This window comes from Phragmites australis, chromosome 8 (genome assembly GCF_958298935.1).
Source record: "Phragmites australis chromosome 8, lpPhrAust1.1, whole genome shotgun sequence".
NCBI lineage: Eukaryota > Viridiplantae > Streptophyta > Magnoliopsida > Poales > Poaceae > Phragmites > Phragmites australis.
Window position 1 is genome coordinate 7,613,665 of NC_084928.1, and position 26,475 is coordinate 7,640,139.

A 26,475-nucleotide genomic window follows, 5' to 3' on the forward strand; every position below is an offset into this window, starting at 1 on the left:
GCTCGACGTTTCTGCCCAGTATGTGTGGATACCATAGAGGCGCTGCTGATATTGTGGCGCTAATCTTCTCGGCAAGTTGAATGTGAGTTGATCGAGGAGCACGACCACCTGCTAGGAGTTGGTCAAGGAGCACAACCACCCGCTCGGAGTTGGTCGAGGAGAACGACCGCTTGCTCTGAGTTGGTTGAGGAGCACGATCACTTGCTCGGAGTTGGTCGAGGAGCACGACCACATGCTTGGAGTTGGTCGAGTGTGACCACCTGCGTGAGGCTGGTCGCGGATCTGATCGAGAAGCTGCTCGAGGAGTTTGAAATGCACGATTTTGGATCGGTTTACTCCAACTCTTCTTTCGGTGCACTACGCGTCGAGGGTAATGATCTATGATCTCCTGCTAGAAGATTTCCTGAGTGAATGCGGTAGAAAAATTATGTTTTAGGCTAGCGTAGTCTGCCCGTTCTCTAACAGTGGTATCAAAGCCATCTTGCGTAGTTTTTGATCTGGATCGGTCACATATATGTGATATGTGGTAGTAATAGATTGGATCCATTATTTTAATGATCAGTTCATGTGATGGATCGGTCACTACACGGTTTGGTGTAATTTTGATCAGATGAGGTGCGAGTCGATGGAACTATACGACCAAAAAGATTAACTCGATCCCCCACCTGGCCGCGCGTGCAACTTGCCCCTACCGATTAGAATCACCATCGGGGCTGACAGCGCACGCCGCTTAGTGGTTGGGAGAATAACAGATCGAGGTTGTACGTGTTGTCGTCGTTTCCAGAAAACCTCACACGATGATCAATATGATTGATCCAATGAAAATTGAGGCATTGTGAATGACTTGGAATCGGCTTGATATGATCAATCCGATAAGATTTTCATAGTAGGACCGCCGTGCTTCGAGCCTAGGGTTTATAAAGATAACATGTTGATGTTGCGACATTAGAATTCGATTCCACGCTTAACTCGTTTTTGTAGGGAATGTTGTGACTAGTATAGCCTTATTATGTATGTGATGCATGTTTGTAATTTTCATGACCTGCGTGTCATGGTTAAATGCAGCTCAAGGCTGTCATGTTATTGTATAACGGTCTACGTGTCGACATGTGATGCTTCATATTCTCATGCATCTGCCGCTGATCAGAGGGCTTACGAGAAGCATACCAATGATTCACTTGAATGTTAGCTATCTCATGCTTGCCACTATATCCTCTGACTTCAGAAGCAATATGAGAATGCAGATGTTCACGATATGATTGCGGGGCTCCGAGGCATGTTTGAGAATCAAGCTAGGGCCGAGAGGTTCAACACCTCCAAGTCCTTGTTTGCGTGTAGATTGACAGAAGACAGTCCAATTAGTCCTCATATGATTAAGATGATTAGTTACATTGAGAGCCTGAAAAATCTTGATTTTTCCCTTGGTCCTGAGTTGGCTACAGATGTAATTCTCTAGTCGCTCCCTGCGAGCTTCGAGCCGTTCATTTTGAATTTTCATATTGTATCACCCTGAATTTTAGCATATAAAAATATAGCAAAATTCGCTCCAGATTAAAACTTTTTCTAATTATTAAACTAGTATAAAATCAAGGAAGTATATATTTGATGTATATATACTCCTATGTATATATTCAAATATATTATTTTGGGCTAAGTATTCCAGAAAGCACCAAGTTGTTCTAAATTAATCGTTGCAATGAATTGATCATATGCATTTTGGTTTATTGGTTCTTCTGATTCTTTGCGTGGTGATTCAAATTGAATGTCTCTCAAATTCAAATCTCAATCTTTATTCTTTTCCGCTCAAATACAAATTGAATTCAATTCTCCTGAATTCAAACATCTCTCAAATCCCGAAGCTTCAAGTATGAATAATTCTCCTAATTCAAATACCCTTATTTGAATTAATGCCAAACTCAGATTCAAATACTCCTAATTGAGTTTAATCCCATATATATATATATATATATATATATATATATATATATATATATATATATATATCCCAAATCCAGTTTCAATCAAATCCTTCTCATTTTCATATTCGAGTGCGGTTCAAATCATTCATGGTGCATTCAAATGCCTTTCCGTTCAATCGCTTTGCAAACTCAGTTCATCGTTTCGAATCTCAAATCAAATACATTTCTAATTCAAATCCAATTGAATTACGCCATTTCAATTCAATTTGAATCATCGCTATCCCAATCCAATCCACATACATTCATTTGAGTTATCACAAATCCATTTCGATTCGATTGCATTCAAATTGAATCATTCAAATTCAATTTGAATAATTCCAAATCCTATTACCAATTCAAATTATTCAATTTGAATCCTTGCAAATACAAATACAATTCAAATACATCTATTTGAATTATCACACATTCCATTTACAAATTCAAATACACAAATATCCCTCTGTCCTCTCTAATCTCTCTCATCTCACTGTTGTCTCTCTCATCTCTCTCACCCACACAACTCTGCTTCTCTCCCATCCCTCTGTCCTCTCTAATTGAGCACCGACCAAATCACAGCACCCATGCCGGCAACCACTCTTTCCAGCTCCTTCCTCTCTCTCTCCCTGCAAAGATCACACCGGCCACTGATCTTTTCCCAGGACGGCCAACACCCATGCCGTGCTCCCATACCGGTCTGCTCCCTGATCTCCACCAAGCAAACCATCCGGCCATATGCATTACACAGGTAACCACAAGCCACCACATACATACACACAGGCACCCCACCGAGCTCCCTTCCTCTGCGCCCGCGCATTCCTCCGCCGTGGCGCCGTCTTGCCACCGCTGCCGCCGAGCTGGTCGGCACGCGCGCCGCCGTGTGCTCCACCGCGCCGTTGTTCATCCGCGCGCAGCTGTGCGTCCCACCGTGCTGTCGTCGCTACGCCGTGCCACTCAGCTGCGATGTCCCGCCGAGCCACCTTGCTCACTGTCGTCGTGCTCAGTGCCGAACGCGCCACCGTCCTTGCCTCACGCCGCTAGGCCGAGCTCCCCACTGGTCTCCCATCGCCGCCGGCGAGCTCGACTGGAATCCCCGCCGACAAGCTCCTCCTCGGCTCCTCTCTCCCCTGGTGCGCTCCTATCCGGTCGTCTCCTCTTGCGCCGACTCCGGCGAGCTCCGGCCTCAACCGCGCCGGCTACTCTTTCTCCCTCCGGCAAGCTCCACCGCGCAGCTCCACCCGCGCGCCACCCCGGTGAGCCTCCCTTTCTTCTCCCCTCTCTGGCGCAGCTCTCCACCAACGTCCCTCCTCTCTCCGCTGCCGCCGCCGCCGCCCTCTGTGCCCGTCCGTGAAGCCCGACCGCCCTGCTCGCTGCTCCGCCACCGCCAGGCCGCCGCGCTCTCTCCCCCCGAGCTCCGACTCCTCTTCCCTCTCCGGCGCCACCATCTCCACCGGCGCGTGGCGTCACTCCGCCGCTTCCCCGGCCGAGAAACCCCGCCGCCCCTCTCTCTCTCATTTCTCCGGTCCCCATCTCCCTTTCTCTCTCTGCACCGCACGCACGGGAGGGCCTTATCCCTTCATTCCCCCCTGCCAAGTGGGCCCACAGGCCGGTCCACCCGAGCCGGTCCATGGTGGACCAGCCACCTAAGCCGGCCCTGGTCCACAAAAGTCGCGGACTAAGTCCACAAGTCTGGTGCACCGTGAACTCCCACACAAGATCTCCTTCGGTTCACAGCCTCGTGGATCGAGTTCACAAAACAGTAGTCCTTTTTAATTTTCAGATTTATCTTTTCGGTAAATCTTCCGATAGCCATATCTCCTCCAATTCAACTCCGATTTCGGCGATTCTTTCGCCAATATTCCTCTAAAATCATAATCTATCTTCATACCAAATCTTGTAATTTGTAGAGTTTGTTTAATATTCTCTCTCGGTATTTAATTCTTGTCGTAGTATTTAACTTAGATTTAGATCTCGTCTTTTAATAGATAAAGTTGAAGTTAAATAATTCGATAATGATGTTTAGGTTGTAATAGTAGATTAGTCACTTATGATAACCTAGCTTAAGAAGGTTAATTCCTTTTCTTAATGAGAATAACTAAATGTTGTTTCAATTAAATGTTTAAGAATAATTCGTTATTTCATGTGGTAGTTTATAGGATTAATCTTAGTATACTTAATGATAAGTTAACCAGTGTAGCGGTTAAATAAATAAATACATGTTAATAGAATATGATAGAATAAATTGCACGTTAATAGTTAATTCATTGAATAACCTTTTGATAATTAATTAGTTAGATTCAAAGAATAGATTAACCTAATTAATTAATTGCATGTATGTTTTTATGATAGCAATAAATATACTTAATTAGTGTGGCAATTAAACAACACTAAACATTTAATATTAATCATTAAATAACCATATTTAGTGATATAGATTAGAATATTTAATCTCCATACTTAAGCATTTATAATTGTCTAGAGTTATACTTATGCATATATGTATACATACTCACATACATATAGACATAAGTATTACACATATATTCATGCATGTATACGTGCACTCGCCTACACGTAGAATCCCTAGCTGTCGTCCTTCGACAGTTAATCTAATAAGAGTTCACCTAGTTAATCATGATTTGTTCAGGTTTTCTCTTAAGTTGATAAAACAACTAGGTTAATAGCTTAGCCTAGCTTCGCTAGATTATCCTGTTATTCTCTGTGTATTAATTTCATATTGATTAAAGTTATCGATTGTCTTCCACTAGGTTTAGCTTTCGTCGTTTTCTCCGTCGTTCTTCTTCCGCTTTGATATTTCAATTGGTTTTGTTCTGGCGTTCATTTGCTTAGTCATTGTGCGCTTTTGTCATTAATCTGCGTAGGCTCGAAGTCTTGGTTCTAAGCAAGAGCGTGAGAAAGGAACTGAAGGCAAGGCCTGATGATGAAGAAGAACTCCAGGAAACTCGAGAGACAAGACCAATCTTGAATTGACCCTTCAAGAAGGCAAGTCCTATCTCCTTGATCATATTAAACCTATGTTTTCGAATAATATACATGATCAACTAAAACCGGACTTATTATCGCATGTGCTATATATTGCGTTTTCTTTCAAACTACTTGTAGTAGTTAATCCTATCAACACTGCCATACCTTATATGTCATCATCCAGAATACATATCACCCTAGGAATACCTGTTGTTAAATATATTAACAATAGATGACATCTTGATATCTAGCATGCTTAGAATTGAATACGTCTCCTCGGAGATGTCGCTTTTAAAATACATCTCCTCGGAGATATCGCTTTTAAAACACTTCTCTTCGGAGGCAAGATTTACTATTATCAATGATAACTCATATACCATGCTTCCTTGATGGTTGTGAATTCCGTGATGGTCGGGAAATCCTTGATGTCATGTGGGACATGGAAAGTGATGTGTAAAAATGGGTGAAAATTGTTTTGGCGAGGGCAGGTAGAGTAGTCCTCCGGGGAGGGTGCTCTTGGGGGCGTGAGGTATCGTGGGGGTACTCATTGCTTGAAGATACCTGTCCTGGTCGCTTAAGGACTGAGTCAATGTGCCGTCATGCTTAGCCACCCCGTGCAACCATGCGTTCTGTATGGGCAGGACTTGACTTTTCTTTCACTAGACTGAGTTGGGCATAATACCAGGAGGCTGAGAGCAGCGCTTGAGCCAAGTTATCAGTTGTCCTGATGTTTGGAGGTTGCTAGCCGGCTTAGGCTTAAAAATGGGACTGGCCTTCGGAACATGGCCTCTGGTACTTGATGGATCACGTGGAAAAGCCCGACAGGAAAAGTGTTTGGAGAATCTCGGTATGATTCGCTCCTCCGCTAGCTACGGTGGAGGCTGAGCATATTGTATGGGTAAAGCTGTACAACCTCTGCAGAGTGTAAACCTATTCGAATAGCCGTGTCCACGATTATGGACATGCGACAGCAGTAACCGTTTTGACTAGACTCTGGGTGCATGAGTTTTGATGAGTGAGTGTGTGGACTATATGTTCGTGTGATGTGGTTCCTGGCTCGATCCACCAGAAGCTGTGTGGTACTAGAGGTACACCAGATGTGATAAAAGGGACTGCGGAGTGAGGTATAGCCCCTCCCAGGACTGAAAACCCTCAGATACAACTTGTTACCCTGGTTTTGGTTTTAAAACTATTTTGACAGCTTTGCTATCAGGTCACCTTCTAATACGTTGGGGACTTGAGGTGATACTCAGTACCAACAGAAGATGCCTGAACCGTTTTGGTTTTAAAACCGTTTGACAACTTTGTTACCAGGTTACCTTCTAATACGTTGGGGACTTGAGGTGATACTCAGTACCAACAGAAGATGCCTGCCTTTGTTTTCAAAAGCTTTGTTACATTTATTTCGAAAGGTTAACAGTGGAGAATATAACTGGATACTTGCATAAAACCTGCCTTACGCTTAAAACTATACCATAAAGCCTTATCCTTGAAATATTCATTATGCATCTATCAACCTGTTGAAGTAGTATAGGATTTGTTAAGTACCTTCCGTACTCAGTCTTGTTGCTTTCATATTGTTGAGTTGGAATTCAACCTCAACCCAGATAAAGTCGAAGAGAAGAAGTCTAAGGTCACGTCCGCACCCGAGTTGCCTGTGGCATTGGGTTGCATCGTCGTTTCGCTCCGCTGCGCTATAGGCTCTTCTGCCTGGCTAGTCTGTTGTGGATTCTTGTCCACCGGACCATCTTTTCGCTTTTCAGGTATTTATTTTACTTATTTGTATTCGAAGTATGTATTTGATATCATTCTGTTGAATTCTGTGCGTATCAGCTACTTGATCTAGGGACTGATACATGAGGCATAGGGGAACCCGGGTTCGGGGTTCCGACACATGAATAGCATGGAGAAGAGCATGGCTGAATTGCATGGGATGCTTAAGACTGCTGAGGAAAGTATTAAGAAAAGCTCTAGTCATGTGATGATGGTTTAGAAAGATAGCAAGAAGAGAAAACGCAAGGCCAAGGCTAAAGCGTCAGACGAGATCTCGAGCTCAAAGTCTAAACCTGTTGAAAAATCTAAGGCTGGCCCTGCTGCTTCTGATGCTTACCACCACTGCCATAAGCTTGGCCATTGGTGGAGGAACTGCAAGCTATACTTGGAAGAACTCAAGAAGAAGAAGGGAAGTAAGACTTCCACTTCAGGTACAAATGTTATTGAAATTAATCTTGCTACTTGTCCTAAAGATTCATAGGTATTTGATACTGGATTGATGATTCATACTTGCAAATCGTTGCAGGGACTGAAAAGGACTAGAAAGTGTGCGAAATGCGAGATGAATGCTCGTATCGGTAATGGTGCAAAAGTTGTTGTGTTGGCCGTCGATGTTTATTCCTTATCGCTACCCTTAGGATTAGTTTTGGAATTGAATAATTGTTATTACATTCTTGCCTTGGAAAAAAAAAATTATCTCTTCTTCATGTTTGGAAGAAGATGGATATGACTTCATAATAAAGAACAAGTGTTGTTCAATTTATTTAAATGGTATGCTCTATGGTAATTGTCTATTGGTGAATGGATTATATATTCTAGATCTTGAGGATATCCCTGTCTATAACATTAATACGAAGAAACCTCGGCTTAATGATTTGAATCCCACTTTTATTTGGCATTATCGCTTAGGTCATATAAATGAGAAACACATGCAGAGGCTTCATAAAGATAGGCTTCTTGATTCATTTGATTTTGAATCATTTGATACAGGCGAATTTTTGTTTACTTAGCAAGATGACTAAGACGCCTTTCACCCGTCAAGGGGAGAGGTTGAGTGAGTTTTGGCCCTTTTACATACTGATGTATGTGGACCAAAGAGCTCTATCGCTAGAGGTGATTTTCAGTACTTCATTACTTTTACCGATGACTTTAGTAGATATGGTTACATCTACCTAATGAGGCACAAGTCCGAGTCCTTTGAAAAGTTCAAGAAGTTTCAGAATGAAGCACAAAATCAACTTGGCAAGACAAATAAAGACAATTAAATTTCTGGAATCTGATCGTGGAGGTGAATATTTGAGCCATGAGTTTGGTGATCATCTAAAGCAATGTGGAATTGTTCCACAATTGACTCCACTGGGGACGCCTCAATGGAATGGAGTGTCTGAATGGAGGAACCAGACTTTGTTGGACATGGTCTGATCCATGATGAGCTAATCTGATCTTCCATTATCCTTCTGGAGATACGCTCTAGAAACTACTACATTCACTTTAAATAGGGTTCCATCTAAAACTATAGAGAAGACACCATATGAGATATGCACCGGAAAGCGTCCCGGGATGTCTTTCCTTAAGATCTGGGGTTGTGAGGCCTATGTAAAATGTTTGACATCCGATAATCTCACTTCCAAATCAGATAAATGCTTCTTTGTGGGGTATCCTAGGGAAACCAAAGGATATTACTTTATAACCGGGAAGAAGGCAAAATGTTTGTCGCCCGAAACAATGTTTTTCTAGAGAAAGAGTTTCTCTCAAGGAATATCAGTGGGAGCATAGTGCAATTCGAAAAGATTTAGGAACCATCAGAAAGTGCTTCAGCTCCTACTGAACCACAATTGGAAGTTACAGAACATGTTATGGAGACACCAGCCCCACGACGATAAAAAAGGATCAGTCGTGCACCTGAGAGGTTTATGTTCCTAACCATAAAGCAGCGCGATATATTATTGTTGGACAATGATAAACCTAAGACCTACTCAGAAGCGGTGTTGGGACCGAACTCTGAGAGATGGCTTGGAGCCATGAGAACCGAGATAGAATCCATGCAGGACAATCAAGTTTGGAACTTGGTTAATCCACCTGATGGTGTCAAAGCAGTTGAATGCAAATGGGTTTTTAAGAAAAAGATAGATGTTGATGGAAATGTTCACATCTATAAGGCACAATTGGTGGCAAAAGGTTTCAGGCAGATTCAAGGTGTTGATTATGATGGAACATTTTCACCCGACGCAATGCTATAGTCTATCAGATCATTCTAGCAATTGCCACTTATGACTATGAGATATGGCAGATGGATGCCAAAACGGTTTTCCTTAATGGAAACTTAAGTGAGGATGTGTACATGACACAGCCTGAAGGTTTTGTTGATCCGAAAAATGACAGTAAGATATGCAAACTACAAAAGTATATCTATGGGCTGAAGAAAGCTTCTCGGAGTTGGAATATTCGTTTTGATGAAGTGGTCAAAGGGTTTGGTTCCATCAAGAATGAAGAAGAGCATTGTGTTTACAAAAAGGCTAGTGGGAGCGCACTTGTATTTCTGATTTTGTATGTAGATGACATATGAATGATATTTCGATGCTTGATGCTGTCAAATCTTCATTGCAAAAGAGTTTTTCAATGAAAGATCTAGGAGAGGCAACATACATATTAGGCATAAATATCTATAGAGATAGGTCGAAAAAGCTGATAGGATTAAGCCAGAGTACATAGATCTATAAGGTATTGAAATGGTTCAATATGTAGGATTCCAAGAAAGGTTTCTTGCTAATATCACATGGCATTACTCTTAGGAAGAGTCAGTTTCCTTCAACCACTGATGGGCTCAAGAGGATGAGTGCGATCCTGTATGTTTCCGCTATCGGATCCATCATGTATGCCATACTTTGTACACTCCCAGATGTCTCATGTGCACTAAGTGTTACGAGTAGATACCAGTCAAATCCGAGTAAAGCTCACTAGGTAACAGTAAAGAATATCCTCAAGTACTTGAGAAGAACTATAGATATATTCCTAGTCTATGGAGGTGAGGAGGAGCTCGTTGTAAATGGTTACACCGATGCTAGCTTCAAACCGACAAGGACGATTCGAGATCTCAATCTGGTTTTGTATTTTGTCTCAATGGAGGATTAGTGAGTTGGAAGAGTTCCAAGCAAGAAACGGTGACCGATTCCACGACGGAGGTCGAGTATACCGCAGCTTCTGAAGCTACAAAGGAGGTTGTTTGGATCAAAAAGTTTGTTTCTGTGTTAGGTGTGGTGCCTAGTACTTCTAGTCCAATGGATCTCTATTGTGACAATAGTGGAGCCATTGCGCAAACCAAAGAACCTAGGTTGCATTAGAAGTCCAAGCACATGCTGCGGCGCTATCACCTTATACGAGAAATTTTAGATCGGGGTGATATGAAGATATGTAAGGTGCACACAGATTTGACTATTTTTATCCGTTGACAAAGCCACTCCCACGGCCAAAGCATGAGGCGCACATGAGAGCTATGTGTATTAGATACTTACATGATACTCTAGTGCAAGTGGGAGATTGAAGGTGATATGCGCTAGAGGCAATCATAGAGATGATTGTATCACACGTCTATATTCATGTATTACCGAATAATGTGTTATTCCAAAAATGACTATCGTTTATATTGATTGGCAAGTATGTGACTTGTTCATGAAACTCTTTGTTTATATCATGATGTTATTCTTAGTCGATCTCTAGTCACATATCACCTACGCGGGGCTGATCGCGAATCTGATCGAGAAGCTGCTCGAGGAGTTTGATACGCACGACGTTAGATCGATCTACTCCAACTCTTCTTTCGCTGCACTGCGCGTCGAGCGGTAACGATCTATGATCTTCTACTAGTATAATTTTCTAGGTAAATACGGTAGAAATTTTTTATTTTAGGCTAGCATAGTCTGCCCATCCTCAACAGAATAATCTATCCAGTATGTGTTTGTGGATTTGAAACAAATGTGTGTGTATATATATATAACTATTTGTTGGTATTGGTAGATTTATTATGAAAAATACTTTCAAATAACTATATTTTCAGTAATTTTTAATAATAAATGTTTAGAAAAAGTAGCTGTCAAAATACATGTTAGAGACCGAACGAAGAAATAACTAATCATTCCTCGTATGGCATGTACCATCAACCAAGGAAATAAATGGAAGGCGGAACCGGGTGGTATGTACTCTATGCTACCGCTCTCGGAATGGCCGGTCCCGAAAGATGAGCCAATCGAATGTATATCATGGATCTACGATCATTAAGCTCCGCACCATGTAATCTTGTCTTCCAAGCTACATATACTACACCACCAAAATGTGTGGATGATATCAAGTGACGGGAGCTTGGATTGAAATTCAGAAGGGACAAATTAAATAAGTTTTAATTGGATTATAAGGTGTCGAATCAATAAAATATTAGAGATTGAATTTAAAATATACTATAAAATATAAAAATTTATTAGGCTAAATGAACCACAACTCATCCTAGCCACAATAATACTCCACCCCTACAAATAGTGTCATAGCACAGTGTTCTCTAAACCTATGGTAGTACGGATATATGTAGGTAACTAATTGTTAGTTTTGAGTCTCTATTTAATTTATTTTTTCATTCGTTTAACTAGATGTGAATAAATATTTAGTTTTTCAATGTTTTAGATCAATCTAGTAATTAAAAAAATACAAAACTTACGTTACGCTAGCCTTACATATCAACTGTGAAACGGAGAAAGGGCTCACTCTTATGATATGCAGTACACTTTCCGCTGCTGTTTTGTAGATCACAAACAAAGAGTGATTACTGTGCACGCGTGATGTTGGCGTGACGCTTAAAATGAGACTTCCCTTGCGCTGTGGTTGTTGGAACGTGCACGCATTATAGACGAAATCCGTGGCTGGATCAGAGCATATTATAAGAGATTCGAAGGTAAGCGATTTTCCAATAAACGCCCCCAACAAGTGGGCAAAATGGTCAGATCGCGTGCTGAAAACGTCGAGGAATTCTTGACCACAAGCTGACCTTGAGCATGCAGTCCTTGATTTACCATTGAGGGCTTGACGGTGGTCGTGAAACACGGACTCGCTAGTTAGAAATTCACTCAACCAATACGGCGTTCCGGTTAATAATCACAGCTGCAAAGTTATATACTCAGTACCACCTGATTACTGACCAAAGCAGCACTCTAAGCATGACGTGATCATGAAGCTAGCATGCATGTGCATGCTGCAACTACACCATGCTTAATCATCTCTCACCACCCTAATTCTCTACAGTAATCACACCACGGGGACACATCTCCGGCGAGGCATGGAAAAGCGGAGGCGGTAGATAGATACTACTACTTAGTACTGAACTCCGTTTGTTAAGACTCTAGCTTCCGGTTCAACTTCAAATTTTGAGTTTATAGATTAAAATAAAAATAGTTTAAACTTATATTTTTAATTTAAAATAAAAATAAAACAGTTCACTAAACACATTGTACTTTTAACTCTAGCGCTACAAATTATTGGAACGAAGCTAAGGGTATCAACGATGAAATTTAAAGTCTACTTAATAGAGCTCTAACTCTAAAAATGCTTAAAGGTAAGAGTATCAGACTCCTAAATTTCACTGCTGATACCCTTAAGCTTATCACCAACCCCCAGCGAACACCGCCACTAAGCACGACCGCTAATGGCGCACCAAGTGCGTGCTGCTTTAACCGAAAACTACTAACGCCGATCGTGTGATCCAGAACCGACGACTTGGCGCACCAGCGAGCTTCTCCGGATCTCTCCCGTCCCGGCCCCCCGATCGAGCCCGGCCGGCGCGGTCAACTTTGCGCCATCATCACGCGCGCGTCCTGATCAGCATTCGAACCGGCCGCTGATCTCCCCCTATTTATACGCGCGCCATGTCATGCCCGACACAAGCCAAAGCCTCAGATTAAGCTGAGCTAGCAACAAGCGCAGTGGTTAAGTGAGTTCTTGCCTTCTTGGAGCTAGCACGCGTGATATATAGAGCCTTGCTTGTGCTGCGTTGAGAGCTAGCTGAGATGGAGGCGAGTCGTCCTGGCGCAGCGCTGGTGGCCGCGGCCGTCCTGGCGCTGCTGGTGCTCGTGCCCGAGGCGTCCCGCGCGGAGCGGTTCGTCGTCGGGGACGCGGCGCGGTGGACCTGGGGGTACAACTACACGGACTGGGTGATCAAGAAGGGCCCCTTCTTCCAGAACGACAGCCTCGGTATGCGTACCAACTTTCACTTACACTGACAGGACATTTCACAGCAGAGCTTGCTACGCGTTTGTCGATATGTTTCTTCTGCCTCGGCGTCAGTTGACGGAAGATATTAAACTTGTTTTCCGCGCCTGAAATTTGGATGCCGTGCATGCAGTTTTCATGTACAACCCGCCGAACGCGACGGTGCACGCGCACAGCGTGTACCTCATGCGCAACGCGGCGGACTACCAGTCCTGTAACCTCAAGGCGGCCAAGCTGGTGGCCGGCGTCATGCAGGGCGCCGGCTCGGGCTTCGAGTTCGTGCTCAAGAAGCGCAGGCCACACTACTTCGTCTGCGGCGAACGCGGCGGACTCCACTGCACCATGGGGCAGATGAAGTTCATCGTGAAGCCCAAGAGCTCTGCATGCCGTGACGACTGACCCGCCAGGCAGCGGCGGCGGCAGCCGATCGACCGATGCCGTCCTCACCTTCTTCTGCATGCCACCTTCTGATTCTGGTTCGATCGTCACGCTTGCTTGTAAGTTATCAATTGTTGTATCCATAATGTGTTGTGTGGTGTATTTGTAATCTGTGTTATTTATGCATGAATGGTTGGTTGAACAAAGGAGTGTCCTAGTGAATTGTCAAGTGCTGTTAACTTGTTACAAAGGGAGAATGTACTGAGAATGAGGAACTACGAGTAGTTGTTGCATTAAGCTGCCTCGTTGTTTCAACCGAACAATACACTTGCAGTCTTTCCTGACAATTTACATTCGAAATCACCAAAGTTAAACCATAAGTTCCCCTGTTTCTAAACCACGAAGCAATCATGGATCATACAGGTACTACCTCCAAAAAAGGAGTAAATTACAATTAGCATTAGTTGCATGAAGTAAAAAGTAGGGGAGGGTATTTTAAATGGGGAGGCCCCCTTTATGTTGTCATAAAAAATAATGCTTCGCCGGGCACCCTCTGAAGAACACCCCCACTACCCGCCAAAAAATGTCACCAAAGAAAGCTATTTTGATGATTGTGGTTTCTATCTAAACCAGCTTGATAACTGGCCCGGTTGAAGTTTCGCAGCAAACATGGTCCTGTTGAAGATCACGCCCCCTTGGGTTATCCCTGGTAATGTATCTTTGTTTGCCAGAGCCGACGACGGCAAGGCAGGTTTGGGTGTCAAACCTGCGCCCCCCCCCCCCCCCCCACCTCATGCTGGACTACCTCCCCAATGACAACACTTCGCAGAACTATGAAGTTGAGCCTGACGATGTTATGGGGTCCTTGTCTCTTGAGTCTTGATGGTTGATATCTTTTGGATGTAATGGCTTGTTCTGTAAGATAAACTTGTGCTAGGTCCTGTTTCTTGCTGTCAGCAGTGGGGCCAGGTAGTCTTTTCTTCGTTGCTGAACTTCCATTCAATCCTGTAAAACTGCTGTTATTTCCACTGTGCAGTGGAAATGGAAGTATCCCCTGTCAAAATTGTTTGTCTGAGACGCTCATGCATGTTCATCCTTTGTGGAGGTGATTTTTTCTTACTAGTATCATCGCTGCATTGTTGGAGAGGTCTTCAGATCTGGTTCACCTCATCTCCCCTTGGGGTGATCAAATCAGTCAAACAAATCCACGCTGCTGTGAGTTCATTTGCTCAACCTTCACCAATCAAGACATCCAGCAGCTCAATAGATCTCCTTTGCTTTCTCTCCCGGCACACAGCCTCGATAAGCCTTTCCCAACAACTGGCCCCTGGCATGAACCCCATATCAGCCAATCCATACAATGCGACCATCGCATCCGCTACTCGTCCGACATCACACAGACCAATCAACAGGTTGTTTGAGGCTGCATAGTGCGGTAAAAACCCTCGTCCAAGCATCAGCCCCAGCAAGCCAACCGCCTTATCCATCTCCCAACGGGAGCACAAGCAATTCATAACAATCCGATAGCTCGCGACATTCAACCGAACTCCTTCCAGTGGCACGCTCTCAAGCAGGTCCATCGCCTCCACCATCCGCCCATCTTTACACAGCCCCTCGATCACCAGATTGTATGTGACAACATCAGCCCTACACCCCTTCTCCTTCATCTCCAGAACAAGATTGATGCCCTCATCCACGCTCCCATGCCTACAAAGGCAACCAATCAGTGCCGTGTAGCTGACAGCATCTGGCTCCACACCAGCACTTCTCATTTCCTCGAACACCACCCTCGCGGCCTCAACTTCCCCTTTCTTGCAGTGTCCATTAATCAGAGTGGCGTAGTTGAAAGCATTTGGCTCGCACTCATTCCTCCTCATAAATCCAAAGATTGCATGTGCCTTCTCCAGCTGCCCCAGCCTACAGAATCCGTCGATGATCACATTGTAGGTCAGCTGATCTGGCACGATGCGGTCCTTCTCGATCATCTCCTCAAATAGGTCAAATGCTTCCTTCATCTTACCCCCACGACAGAGCCCACCGATCAAGGTTGAATAGGTGATCAAGTTTGGCCTCACATCCGCGCAGGTGTACTCACGCATTTCGTCGAGCACTTTGAACGCGGTCTCCAATTCGCCGTTTTTGACGTAGTGCTTGATGAGGATGTTGTAGACGCAGGTATTGGGCTTGGGAAGGTACTTGTTGCGGGGGTCGCGCAGGTCGAGTAGCAGTTCGGTGAGGACGTCGGGCCGGTGGGAGGAGACGAGGCGGTCGAGGCAGACGGCGAGGGCCTTGTGCGAGACGCGGCTCTGGCGGAGCAGCGTGGGGAGGAGGCGGAGGAGAGTGAGCGCGCGGTCGGGTGGGAGGAGGCGAACGAGCGGCAGGAACTGCGGCTCCTGGAACCTGCAGGGCTCGGAGGCGGCGCGGCGGAGGACGGCGGCGGCGGCGTGCGGTAGGCGCGCGCGAGCGAGGCGGACGAGGAGCGCGGAGAAGGTGGCGGGGGTGTGGGAGAACCCGCGCTGAGAGGCGGCGGCGTTGAAGAGGTCGAGCGCGCGCTGCGCGGAGTGGGAGGAGGCGATGAGGCGGGCCAGCTCCGGGTGGTGGAGGTAGCGCGGCGGCGGCGGCGGGGAGGGCGGCGGAGGAGGAGGAGGGGAGGGCGGCGCCGCGCGGGCGGGGTTGCGGTACTGGAGTGGGGAGATCCACGGGAGCGGAGGCTTGGTGGCCGCGGACGGGGGTTTCATGGCCGGCGGGGGACGGACGGAGGCGTCGTCGGTTTGGCCGTTTGTCTCGGCCTCTCTCGTGGAGGAGGGGGAGATGCCGATATGGGCTCAGCCGCGCGGCGCGGGTGCCAGCTGAAATGAGCGAACCCGTGAGGTTTTGGCACGGTTTGCTGCGGCCGCGGCGTGGTTTGACGGCCAAAACGGCAGGTGGACTAGCGCCTAGCGCCAGCCGCCGGTGGGACGGGACCGACTGCAGTGCGGGGGAACGACGTGCGGGCGTGGGCGCCGAACGGGCGGCAGCCTGGGCTACACAGCCACTACACTGGTACAACGGCAAGGGGCAGAGGCATACGGTGAGGGAGCGGCGGACAAAGGGCGTGGCTGTGATACTCTGTAGTATTATAGAGGGTATTAAAAGCAACCGATATGTGAACCTGAATCAAGGTCATGCTATAAAGTGGGCAACTAAGAATACATCTATAGCCCAAGGCTACAAACTATTTTTTTTAACGAACTGGTATTAGAAGGTGTCAATTTCATTTAATGAAAAAGAGATTTATACAGCTATTGGCTAGGGAGCCCAAAAGCCAAAAAAAAAGGAAAACAGAGATATAAACATGGGTTATTCTCTCGCTATGATCATCGCAAGGCGGCTGGCACCCACCAAAATCTAATTTCTGGCTTCTTTTATCTTGGTCAGCAACGACATTGATAATATTCTTTGTGCTGAAAAATTCTTGGCCAGCGAAGATATTGGTCAGCCTTGGCTCGGCCTAGTGGCCAGCCGGCCTGTCTGACCCAGCCGTCAAATGGGCTGCTTAGTGGATCGGTCTACTTACATAGCTCGTTAGCCAATCAGTTTAACTCGAGTGAGTCAGTATTGTGTAGCCTAGTACGATGCAGCTTAAGCTTGACCTGGTCCATCTAGGCCCAAATCCGACCAAATCCAAACCTATTTCGGCCCAACCAATTATTGTTCATATGGATCCCACCGAGTTACTGTTTCTGTGAACCTAGGCTACTGTTCAATAGGCCCCACCTATGGGTCCTACATATGAACATTACTATTTCGTAATTTCTAGATTTAATTTCTAATTAAATCTTTCGGGAGCGATAACTTCTCCGTTGTGGCTCCGATTTTAGCGATTCTTTCGCTGAAATTCGTCTAAAATCAAGATCTACTTATCTTTCACATTGTGATATCTAATATGGCTCATTTGACTTTCCATTTGGTGTTATTTGATTCTTCTCTAGTATAGCTCGTTATTGATCGGGGTTATAAATGCAAAAAAGCACGACTTCTGCGAGTTCTACGCAGGAAGTGTTAGAAGCGTGGAAGACCCCGATTCAGTGGCGGACCCAGGATTTAGCGATTGGGTATTCAGTATTAAAAAAAATGTTCAATCCAAAATACGAGAAGTCCATAGTAGCGTAAATTTTAAAGTATAAATTGTTCATAGTAGAGAAGTTTCAACTAATTAAAAGAAATTACAAAGCATTTAAACAAAATTACAATTTAACTTTGTGTTCCTTTATGGCTTGGAAGCGTTTAATGATGTCACTATCCTTAACTTGCACAAAAAAATTTACGCTCAACTGCTGATTGCCGAACTGGGTAGTCACAACATAAAGATCATAAATACCTGATATTTGTTGCTATGTGGGCTCTTTTCAGTTAGGGAAAAATGCAAACCCCCCCTAAAGTCACTTGGATTTTAACTTTCCCCTCCAAAAATTGTTTTGTTGCAAAAAAAAACCCCTAAAGATTTGATTTTGTTGCAAAAACACGTCCAAAAATTTAAAAAATTCACAAAAAATTCTAAAAAAAAACTAGAGACAATTATAAGACCTTTTGTGAAATTTGTTTTCAAAAATAATATCCTTTACATCATATTACATGGAGAGTAAGTTTGAAAAAAAAGAAAAACGTGCAACTCATTTATTAATTCGAGTTAAATGCATAGTTAATTATTTACTAATCCAAAAATTATGAAACAAAATTTTTTAGTCTTCTTACATGATCCTCTATATTGTAAAAATACATGAAATCTTGAAATAGTTATTGTAACGTGCAGGATTGAGTAAATATGTTGCAGATAGATTAATTCATAACTAATCTATAACACCCCAAAATTAGTGAAATCACTTTTATTAGTTTACTAAAACAATTAGTTTACAATTTGCTGAGTGGTCTGATGAATTGAAGCAGCAAAGATATATATACGTAGTATATATGCTATATACTTAATTTTTTTCAAAAAAGTTGGGTATTCAATTGAATACCCATGCATCATGGTGGGTCCGCCCATGCCCCGATTTCAACCAAGACTTCGAGGAAAACTCCGGAGAATAAAAGTCATAATTCCTTGATCATATTGAACTTATGTTTTCAAATAATCTACATGAACAACTAAAACTTGACATATTATCATATGTGCTATGTATTGCGCTTTTACAGACCACTTACACTAATTAATCCTATTAAACACTTGTCATGTCATAAATGTTATCATCCAGTATACATATCACCCTAGGATTACATATTGTTAACTATAATAACAATGGACAATGCATTGATATCTAGCATGCTCAAGATTGAATACGTCTTCTCGGTGACGTCGCTTTTAAAATGCATCTCCTCGGAGATGATGATTTACCATGGTCAATATTAACTCATATACCATGAATCGTTGATGGTTGTGAATCCCGTGATGGTTGTGAAATCTTTGATGTCATATGGGATATGATGGGAGATGTGTAAAAATGGGTGAAAATTATTTTGTCGTGGGCAGACAAAGTGGTCCTCCAGGGAGGATGCTCTTTAGGGCTTGAGTTACCTGGTGGTATTCATTGCTAATGAAGATGTCTGGCCCGGCTGCTTAAGGACCGAGTCTTACAACGCCGTTTTTAGCCACCTCCGTGCAACCATGCGTCCTGTAGGGGTAGGATTTGATTTTTTCTTCACCGTACTGAGTTGGGTATCATACCAGGAGGCTGAGAGCAGCGAGCAGCCAAGTGTCCATCTGTCCCGCTGTTTGGAGGTTTTAGAAACCAGTTTAGGCTTAAAAAGGGAAGCTGGCCTTCAGAACATGCAGCTCTGGCACTTGGCGTGTCTCATGGAAAAGCCCGGCAGGAAAGATGTTTGAAGGGTCTCGGTATGATTCGCTTCTCTGGTGACTACTGTTGGAGGCTGAGCATATCGCGTGGGTAAAGCTGTACAACCTCTGTAGAGTGTAAATCTATTTAAATAGTTGTGTCCACGATCATGGATGTGCGAAGGCATGGTCACGCTTGAATAGACTCCGGGTGCGTATGTCTTGATGAGTGAGTGTGTGGACTAGGTGTTCATGTGATGTGGTTCCTAGCTTAATCCGTCAGAAGCTATGTGGTACTATAGGTACACCAGATGTGATAATAGGGACTGCGGAGTGAGGTGTAGCCCCTCTCAGGACCGAAAACCCCCAGATATAGCTTGTTACTGATTTTTGAATTACACGAACTGTTTTAAAGTCATTACATGATGATACCACTGAACACTATGTAAAATTGCTTTACGCTAAAACTAAAACAAAGCCTTGCCCTTGAAATACTCCTATATGCATCTATCAACACTTTGAAGTAGTATAGGACTTTTTGAGTACCTTTCGTATTCTCTCTTGCTGTCATTCAGGTGAATCCGAGGATGAAGAGTAGTCTCTAAAGTCACATTCGCACCCTCACTGTTTGTGGCTTGGGCTTTTGTTTCGTTGTGTATTTTGATGGGTTCTAGGCCAAGCTTGTATTGTACAATATGGTTTTTAACCTTTTGTATTCTGAGCCTTTCTATAATGTATGAAGTTTGACTGTGATACGATGACTGTTATACTGTACGTATCAGCTACGTAATCTAGGGACTGATATAAGAGGCACACGAGATCCCGGTAACGGGGGTCTTACACCAAGGCTCCAAGATATTTTTTAATGAACTAGCATTAGAAGGTGTCAATTTCATTTAATAAAGAAGAAATTTATACAGCTATTGGCCTTGGGAGCCCAAATGCCAAAGAGAAGGGGGAAAACAAAGGTTTAAACATGGACTATTCTCTCACTATGATCATCGTACGGCGGTTGGCACCTGCCCAGGTCTAATTTCTGGTTTCTTTTATCTTGGCCAGCAAACATATTGACAATATTCTTTGTGCTGAAAAATTCTCGCATTACGCTCTTTTCAGATTTCCCAAACTACTAGAAGGATTAGAGATCGTATGGCCTTTTTGGTACTCTTTGGGTGAATCCTAGGGCCGACTACCATTGATATATCCCGGTGCTATGAAATTTTGGAGATGTAAGGGGTGATTGGTTCCCGCATAGGAGGATCCTGACTTGGCGGATATGTATAATCTCGTAGAGAAACATGTTTAGTTGTCTACATGTACAGTTTCAGTCTGGTCCGATGGATGCAAATGTATGTTTGTAACCTGGTCTGACGGATGCAAATGTACGTCTGTAACCTGGTCTAATGGATGCATACTGCTGTATACGCTCATGCAAACGGATCCACTTATCAGTGTCACAAAATGACCTTCATACGAGCACCCAATCGCAACCTCAACTCAGCTCAGTTTATTCAGACAAATACAACCAACTAAGCAATCTTCTTCTCAACAAATATAAATCCTCTTAACCTGCATATACAATCCATACAACCAAAACCCTATAAGGACAACAAATCACACCATAGGCCATATGTGAAGTATGGTAAGGGGAAAAGTTCAGTGTATAGGACATTGTACCAATTCAGATTTCAGTTATCCTTCAGCATAGACCATAGTAGATCAAGCAGAGCATCTTAGGTACTTATGGTACAATGCATATATCAGTTCTTTGTATGAATGATATACTAACAAATGAAAGTGATGCCCCACTCTCTCTAATGAAGTTATAATCTGAATGCAATAGTTACCATTATATTCGAGAAATGATTTTTTTATAGCAAGTAACAAGTACATGAATGGTGCTTGCTGTACATGGATGCAGTAAGTCACTATCATACCCAATTTGCTAAACCTGTTATATATGTAAATCAAGTTAGAAGGTTAATCCTGAACCTTGGATGCCATGGCTGGGACTGTAAGGATGGAAATATAGCATGATGTTATCTACAGGTTTGATGTAGCTACTAGCATTTTTCAGTTGTCTAATTAAGCTTTGTTGATATGCATACTCAAAGCTCTGAATTTTCTTAGCATTTATCAAATTTCAGGTCTTAAGTTTGACACAAGTTTCTGCCTTCAGGCTTATTTCATTCACGGTTACGTAACATACTGAGAAGACCAGAATATATTTGTTCAGAGTTTGCATGCTTCCTTTTACTAGAGAGGATCCATTCTGGGAAGCTTAGCATTTGTGGTCATGTCAAAATTAAATTTAAAAGAGAATCAAATTAAGTAATTCTAATGCAAAGTTTATCTGCGGGTTTGTGTAGTGTAGAAGAAGAATTTTTAGAGGCAAACTCTATAAGAACAAAATGGATGTAAGAAAGGAGCATGCATTACACAATAAAATTGGTGTCTGCTCTTTGCTGTATGTGAAGCCCGGTTACAAAGGAACGTATATCTTCAGTGTTTCAGTCTGCTGAATGATGTTATGTCATGCTTACCACAAATAATTCTGAAGCTGGATGGCCTATACCATGATTTCTGTTAACTGAATATGCCTTCATATAACCATTGTTGTCTTTGAAAATGATTACATGTAGTGCTAATTATAGGTTTTCATTAAAGCGGGTGCATCAATACTTGGAAAATTGAATATATCGTAGGTGCTTTGCAGCTCTGTTAAATTAATGCACCCCAATTGTCATGCAAAATACATTGTTGAAATGACAGTGATGACCACATCCTTGCCTAGGACCATCGAGTAGCAGAAGCACGCACGATGCGCACATCCGGTTCACTAACATTATATTAAGGTGTGCTCAATCGTGCTATAAGAGGCTATTTTTCCTTATACAAATACATAGGATCTTTTTTGTAAAATCATCTACATATTCAGCTTGAATGAACAAAGAACAAAGACACAGATCCCAATCTACTATCTTTCAGGAAATCGTGATATTTGTTACTCAGCATCCTGAGGTGATTGACTACAGTTTTTGTTTACCTAACCATTTATTATTTTCAGAAATATCATGCCACTATTTGTTTCCAAATATATTTTAGCAGGTATGTACCTATTGTATGCTTGCTCCATGTTATGTTCTTCCTCACGTGATAGTTTATCTTTTTATATAACATGCTAGGTTACACGGATACGGATACGTGTATCGGTATCGGACCGATACCGATACGTCTTTTTTCCAAAAATCTCGATACGCGGATACGTTTCAATAATATTTTATTAAAAATAAGTAGCTGCCATTTGGGTCATCACACATAAGAACATATAAGAAACACAATCTCACGAATAGCAAATTGGAAAGTTTAGTAGATAGTAGCTCACACAATAAAACATAGAAGTTCAACATAGCAAATAGCAAGTTCTACTTAAGTTCTATTACATAACATAATAGCTAGGATAGTAGCTTGCAAGTTCATCCAAGTATCCAACTAGGTTTGTTCAGGATTTGCTTCATCTTCATTTTCCCAAATATCAGCCTCCACATCTCCAAAAGACACGGCTTGCAATTCAGGCTCATCAAGAGAAAGGTTAGCCACTTCAAGAATTCCTAAACCACTTAGAGATTCAAAAGAATCTCCTCCCACATCCCACATCCTTGATTCCCCTTTCTTGTAATCATCAGTCCTTCTTGAGAGATGTCTCAAATTTGAGTGCACATAGACCAAATCTTCAGCACGCTCTGGAGTTAGGGCATTTCTTTTGACACTATGAATGAAGCTATATGTACTCCAATTTCTCTCACAGCAGGAAGATGAGGTTGGTTGGCTAACCAATTTGATGGCCAAATTCATCAATAAAGGAACAGACTGTCCATGATTTGTCCACCAAGTCATGGGAGAAACAAACCATCTATCATGGAGGGAGTCAGGATCATTGAATTGTTCGGAACAACTAGAGAACCTTGCGTATTCTTCTTTCACTTGAGACAATTATGTTGGTATGCGGAAGTACTTCTTGAAGCATGTCATCCTCATTTTCGATACCTCTTTGTCCTTGTGTGGAGGTACACGACCAACACCTCCATGTAGCCACTGTTGGCTATAATATCTACAATATAAACATAGGCAAGTGAATTAGCAATCGAGCTATAAACATAAGCAAGATAGCAAGTATTGATTATTACCTTGGGTTGAGTGAATGAGCCATACAATGAAGTGGATTATTACCTTTTGTCCACCTATCAACTAATATCTTATGAATAACCAAGTACAAGTCCGACTCCTCATCTGGTTTATTTCCTTCCCATTGATATATCTCTTTCTTCACTTTCTCAATCATAGAATCCCACATCTCATAAATCAAGTGAAGACATGGTGTGTTAGTGTTCGCCACACGTATTATCTCATAGATAGGAGTAGTAATCTTAAGTATATACTCCACATTCCTCCACCAAACCTCACTCAATACCTTGTCATGGACTAGAGCTGCTGTTTGAGCATCATCTTTGTAAATGTCCCATGCTTCACTAATTACCATTTGCTTAAGAGGCATTTTTACCTCCACCATCCGTTTCAACATACACACAACTGATGCAAATCGTGTTTCAGCAATACCTAGTAGCTTCAAATGGCTCAACTCATTGAACATAGAAAGCCGCATGCCATGGTTCATTATAAAATTCTTGATGATTTGGGCTTCACTTTTAATAACATGTATAAATTCAAGTTGTTTCCAAACAAATTCCTCCTCTTCATTCTTTGGGAGTTTTGGCTCACAAATACTTTTCAAAGCAAGATTGAGAGTATGCACAACACATGGTGTCCAGAATATATTCTCATATTCAGCTTCAATAAGAAGACCCGCACCTTTGCAATTTGCAGCATTGTCTGTGATGATTTGTACCACATTTTGACGACCCACTTCTTCAATAACAGACTTCATCTTCTCAGCAATGTATTCTTTTGTCTTTACTTGCCCTTCACAATTATCAGCCCTCAAGAACATAGGTGCCTTCTCAGAAACAGCAACAAAGTTGATGAGTGGTCGCCTCTGCGGATCTGACCATCCATCAGCGCAAATTGTCACTCCCTTCTCCTGCCATGTGCTCTTTGAACTCTGCAATAGCATCTCAATGTGACCTCTTTCTTGCTTCAGAAGCGAAGTTCTAAGCTTGTTGTACCTAGGCATTTTATAACCCGCCAAGTTGCGGTTACAAGCAAAGGAAATTGCTTGTTGAAAATATGGATTTCTTGCAAAATTGAAAGATATCCCTGTAATTCAATTAAAAAACAGAATTAGCACAACTGCACAAGTAAAGAAAACTTAAAATTGCAAATTAGTGTATTGCAATGAAAATGAATACCTCCAGAATCGAATGATCTAGCAATTAGAGCATCCAAATGCTTACGGTCCTCCATTGCCCAAGATTTCTCCAATGCACTTGCAGATCCTCTCTTGTTCGTGCTGCCACCATATGAAGAACCCATAGTAGGCAAAGACACAGTTCTCTGTCTTGACCTTTCTACTAATTCTTTGCACCTTAGAACATCTCTTCTTATTTAGCTAAGCAAATCAATAGACACCTTCGGACATATACCCACTCCCTTTTCCTTCTTCTGCAGCAAATGAGCTTCAACTCGAGTGTAGCTACTGAATCCTTCATATGGACAATACTTGCACTTCCATCTAGTATTGCCCCCCCTTGCTCTAGGTCTCTCTAAAATGTGGACATGATCCCACAATGGAGCTCTAACATCTGTCGATGTTGCAGAAACACCACCGGCAGCATCACTACTTGAACCTTCGGTCGCCATCACGATGAATCGGTGATAACACTGCTAAATGCAAACTGCTAAGCACCTAAGGCAATCGGGAGGGGGAAAATGGGAGGGGAAGAAAGAGGAGAATGAACCAGTGAAGCTCTCCCGCACCCGTGCACCGGCCACTGTTCTCGCGGCGCTGCTCTCCGCGCGCCTGCTCTCCCGCGCGCCTGCCCGCCCGTGCGCCGTGCGCTGCTCGCCCGAGCGCCGTGCGCTGCTCTCCCGCGCGCCGGCCGCTACAGCGCCTGCTCTCCCGCGCGCCGGCCGCTGCTCTCCCGCGCGCCGGCCGCTGCAGCGCCCGCCTGCCTGCGCGTGCGCCTGCCCGCCCGCCCGCAGCGTGAAGTCCGTCTGCTCGTGCGTCCGGCGGGGAACGGGGGAAGGCCGTCCGCCTGCTCATGTGTCCGGCGGGGAACGGGGGAAGGCCGTCCGCCTGCTCGTGCGTCCGGCGGGGAACGGGGGAAGGCCGTCCGCCTACTCGTGCGTCTGGTGGGGAACGGGGGAAGGCCGTTCGCTGCCTGCGCGTGGAGTAGCCGCCGCCTTCGTGCTCGCTGCCCGCTGGAGAAGCCAACCGTGCGTCAGTGCGTGCCTCTGCCCGTAGCGCAGGTTAGGTTAGGCTTCAAATGGGCTGGACCGTATCCGCAATAGCAGAAATACGTATTGGCCCACGTATCCATATTTTCTCTAATTATTTTCGTACGGATACTCCACGGATACGTATCGGCCGCGTATCCGTATCTGATACCGCATCCGGTGCGGATACGGCACCGGAGTGGAGTATCCGTGTTTCTAAGATAACATGTACAATGCAAATAATTAGTATGGGAGTTTAACACATGCCGCTATAAATTACACTTAAAGAAGTAATACTTCCACTCTCAGGTGATATGTTTAAATAAGTACGACTTCCACAATATAATTTAAATTGTCAGCATTGTTTATAGCTGACCAACGCTAAGTTTGCATACAAGGCACTGGCTGCTGTGCCATTGCTTCGATGTAGAAGTAAAATTGTATGCTTGGTTTGAGATATATCAATGGAACACAGTAACTGCAGGGCCACCGGCCATTGGGCGCGGTAATGCTGCACTAGTATTTATAGTTTTCGGATTTAAAAATGTAAAAAGAGAAAACTCCATCACTGAACATGTCTGGGCCAGGCCTGCGCCAGGCCTGCGTGGACTATCTGTCTAGTGTAGCCTAGTCCACAGTCCACACTCCAGTCCAAACAGAATCCCAAGAGAACGCCCAAAAGTACGCACGCCGCCGTGGGCGTATTTATAAGGTGTGTTTGGTTCTTCCGATAAGTTTGACGAAGGTAGAGCTATATTTTACAAATAGTTTAATAAAAAATAGGTTGAGTGAAGTTATATTTATTAAAAAAAATATTTCATTGATTATATCTGTTTGAATAAGTTGAACTGAGTTTATTTAGTTGATTGAACCAGAAGTCGTATGATCGGATACAAGAGTTGAGATTATAATTATTCATATAAAGATGAT

General features: G+C 43.4%; 3 protein-coding genes across 3 annotated transcripts; 1 reads left to right on the top strand and 2 right to left on the bottom strand.

Annotated features, from left to right (window-relative positions):
• The first annotated feature begins 12,370 nt into the window (after positions 1-12,370).
• On the top strand, positions 12,371-13,633 carry LOC133926499 (blue copper protein-like). Its single transcript, XM_062372473.1, has 2 exons — positions 12,371-12,944; positions 13,096-13,633. Exons 1-2 carry the CDS (start codon positions 12,761-12,763, stop codon positions 13,359-13,361), a joined length of 450 nt encoding a protein of 149 aa, XP_062228457.1. The 5' UTR covers positions 12,371-12,760; the 3' UTR covers positions 13,362-13,633.
• On the bottom strand, positions 13,617-16,201 carry LOC133926498 (pentatricopeptide repeat-containing protein At5g18475). Its single transcript, XM_062372472.1, has one exon. The coding sequence runs from the start codon at positions 16,076-16,078 to the stop codon at positions 14,570-14,572; it is 1,509 nt and encodes a 502-aa protein (XP_062228456.1). The 5' UTR covers positions 16,079-16,201; the 3' UTR covers positions 13,617-14,569.
• Positions 16,202-22,644: 6,443 nt separating this feature from the next.
• LOC133927569 (uncharacterized) lies at positions 22,645-25,093 on the bottom strand. Its single transcript, XM_062374032.1, has 5 exons — positions 24,519-25,093; positions 24,022-24,426; positions 23,365-23,742; positions 23,200-23,263; positions 22,645-22,840 (listed from the first exon to the last, which is right to left on the bottom strand). Exons 1-5 carry the CDS (start codon positions 24,640-24,642, stop codon positions 22,645-22,647), a joined length of 1,167 nt encoding a protein of 388 aa, XP_062230016.1. The 5' UTR covers positions 24,643-25,093.
• Positions 25,094-26,475: the final 1,382 nt, after the last annotated feature.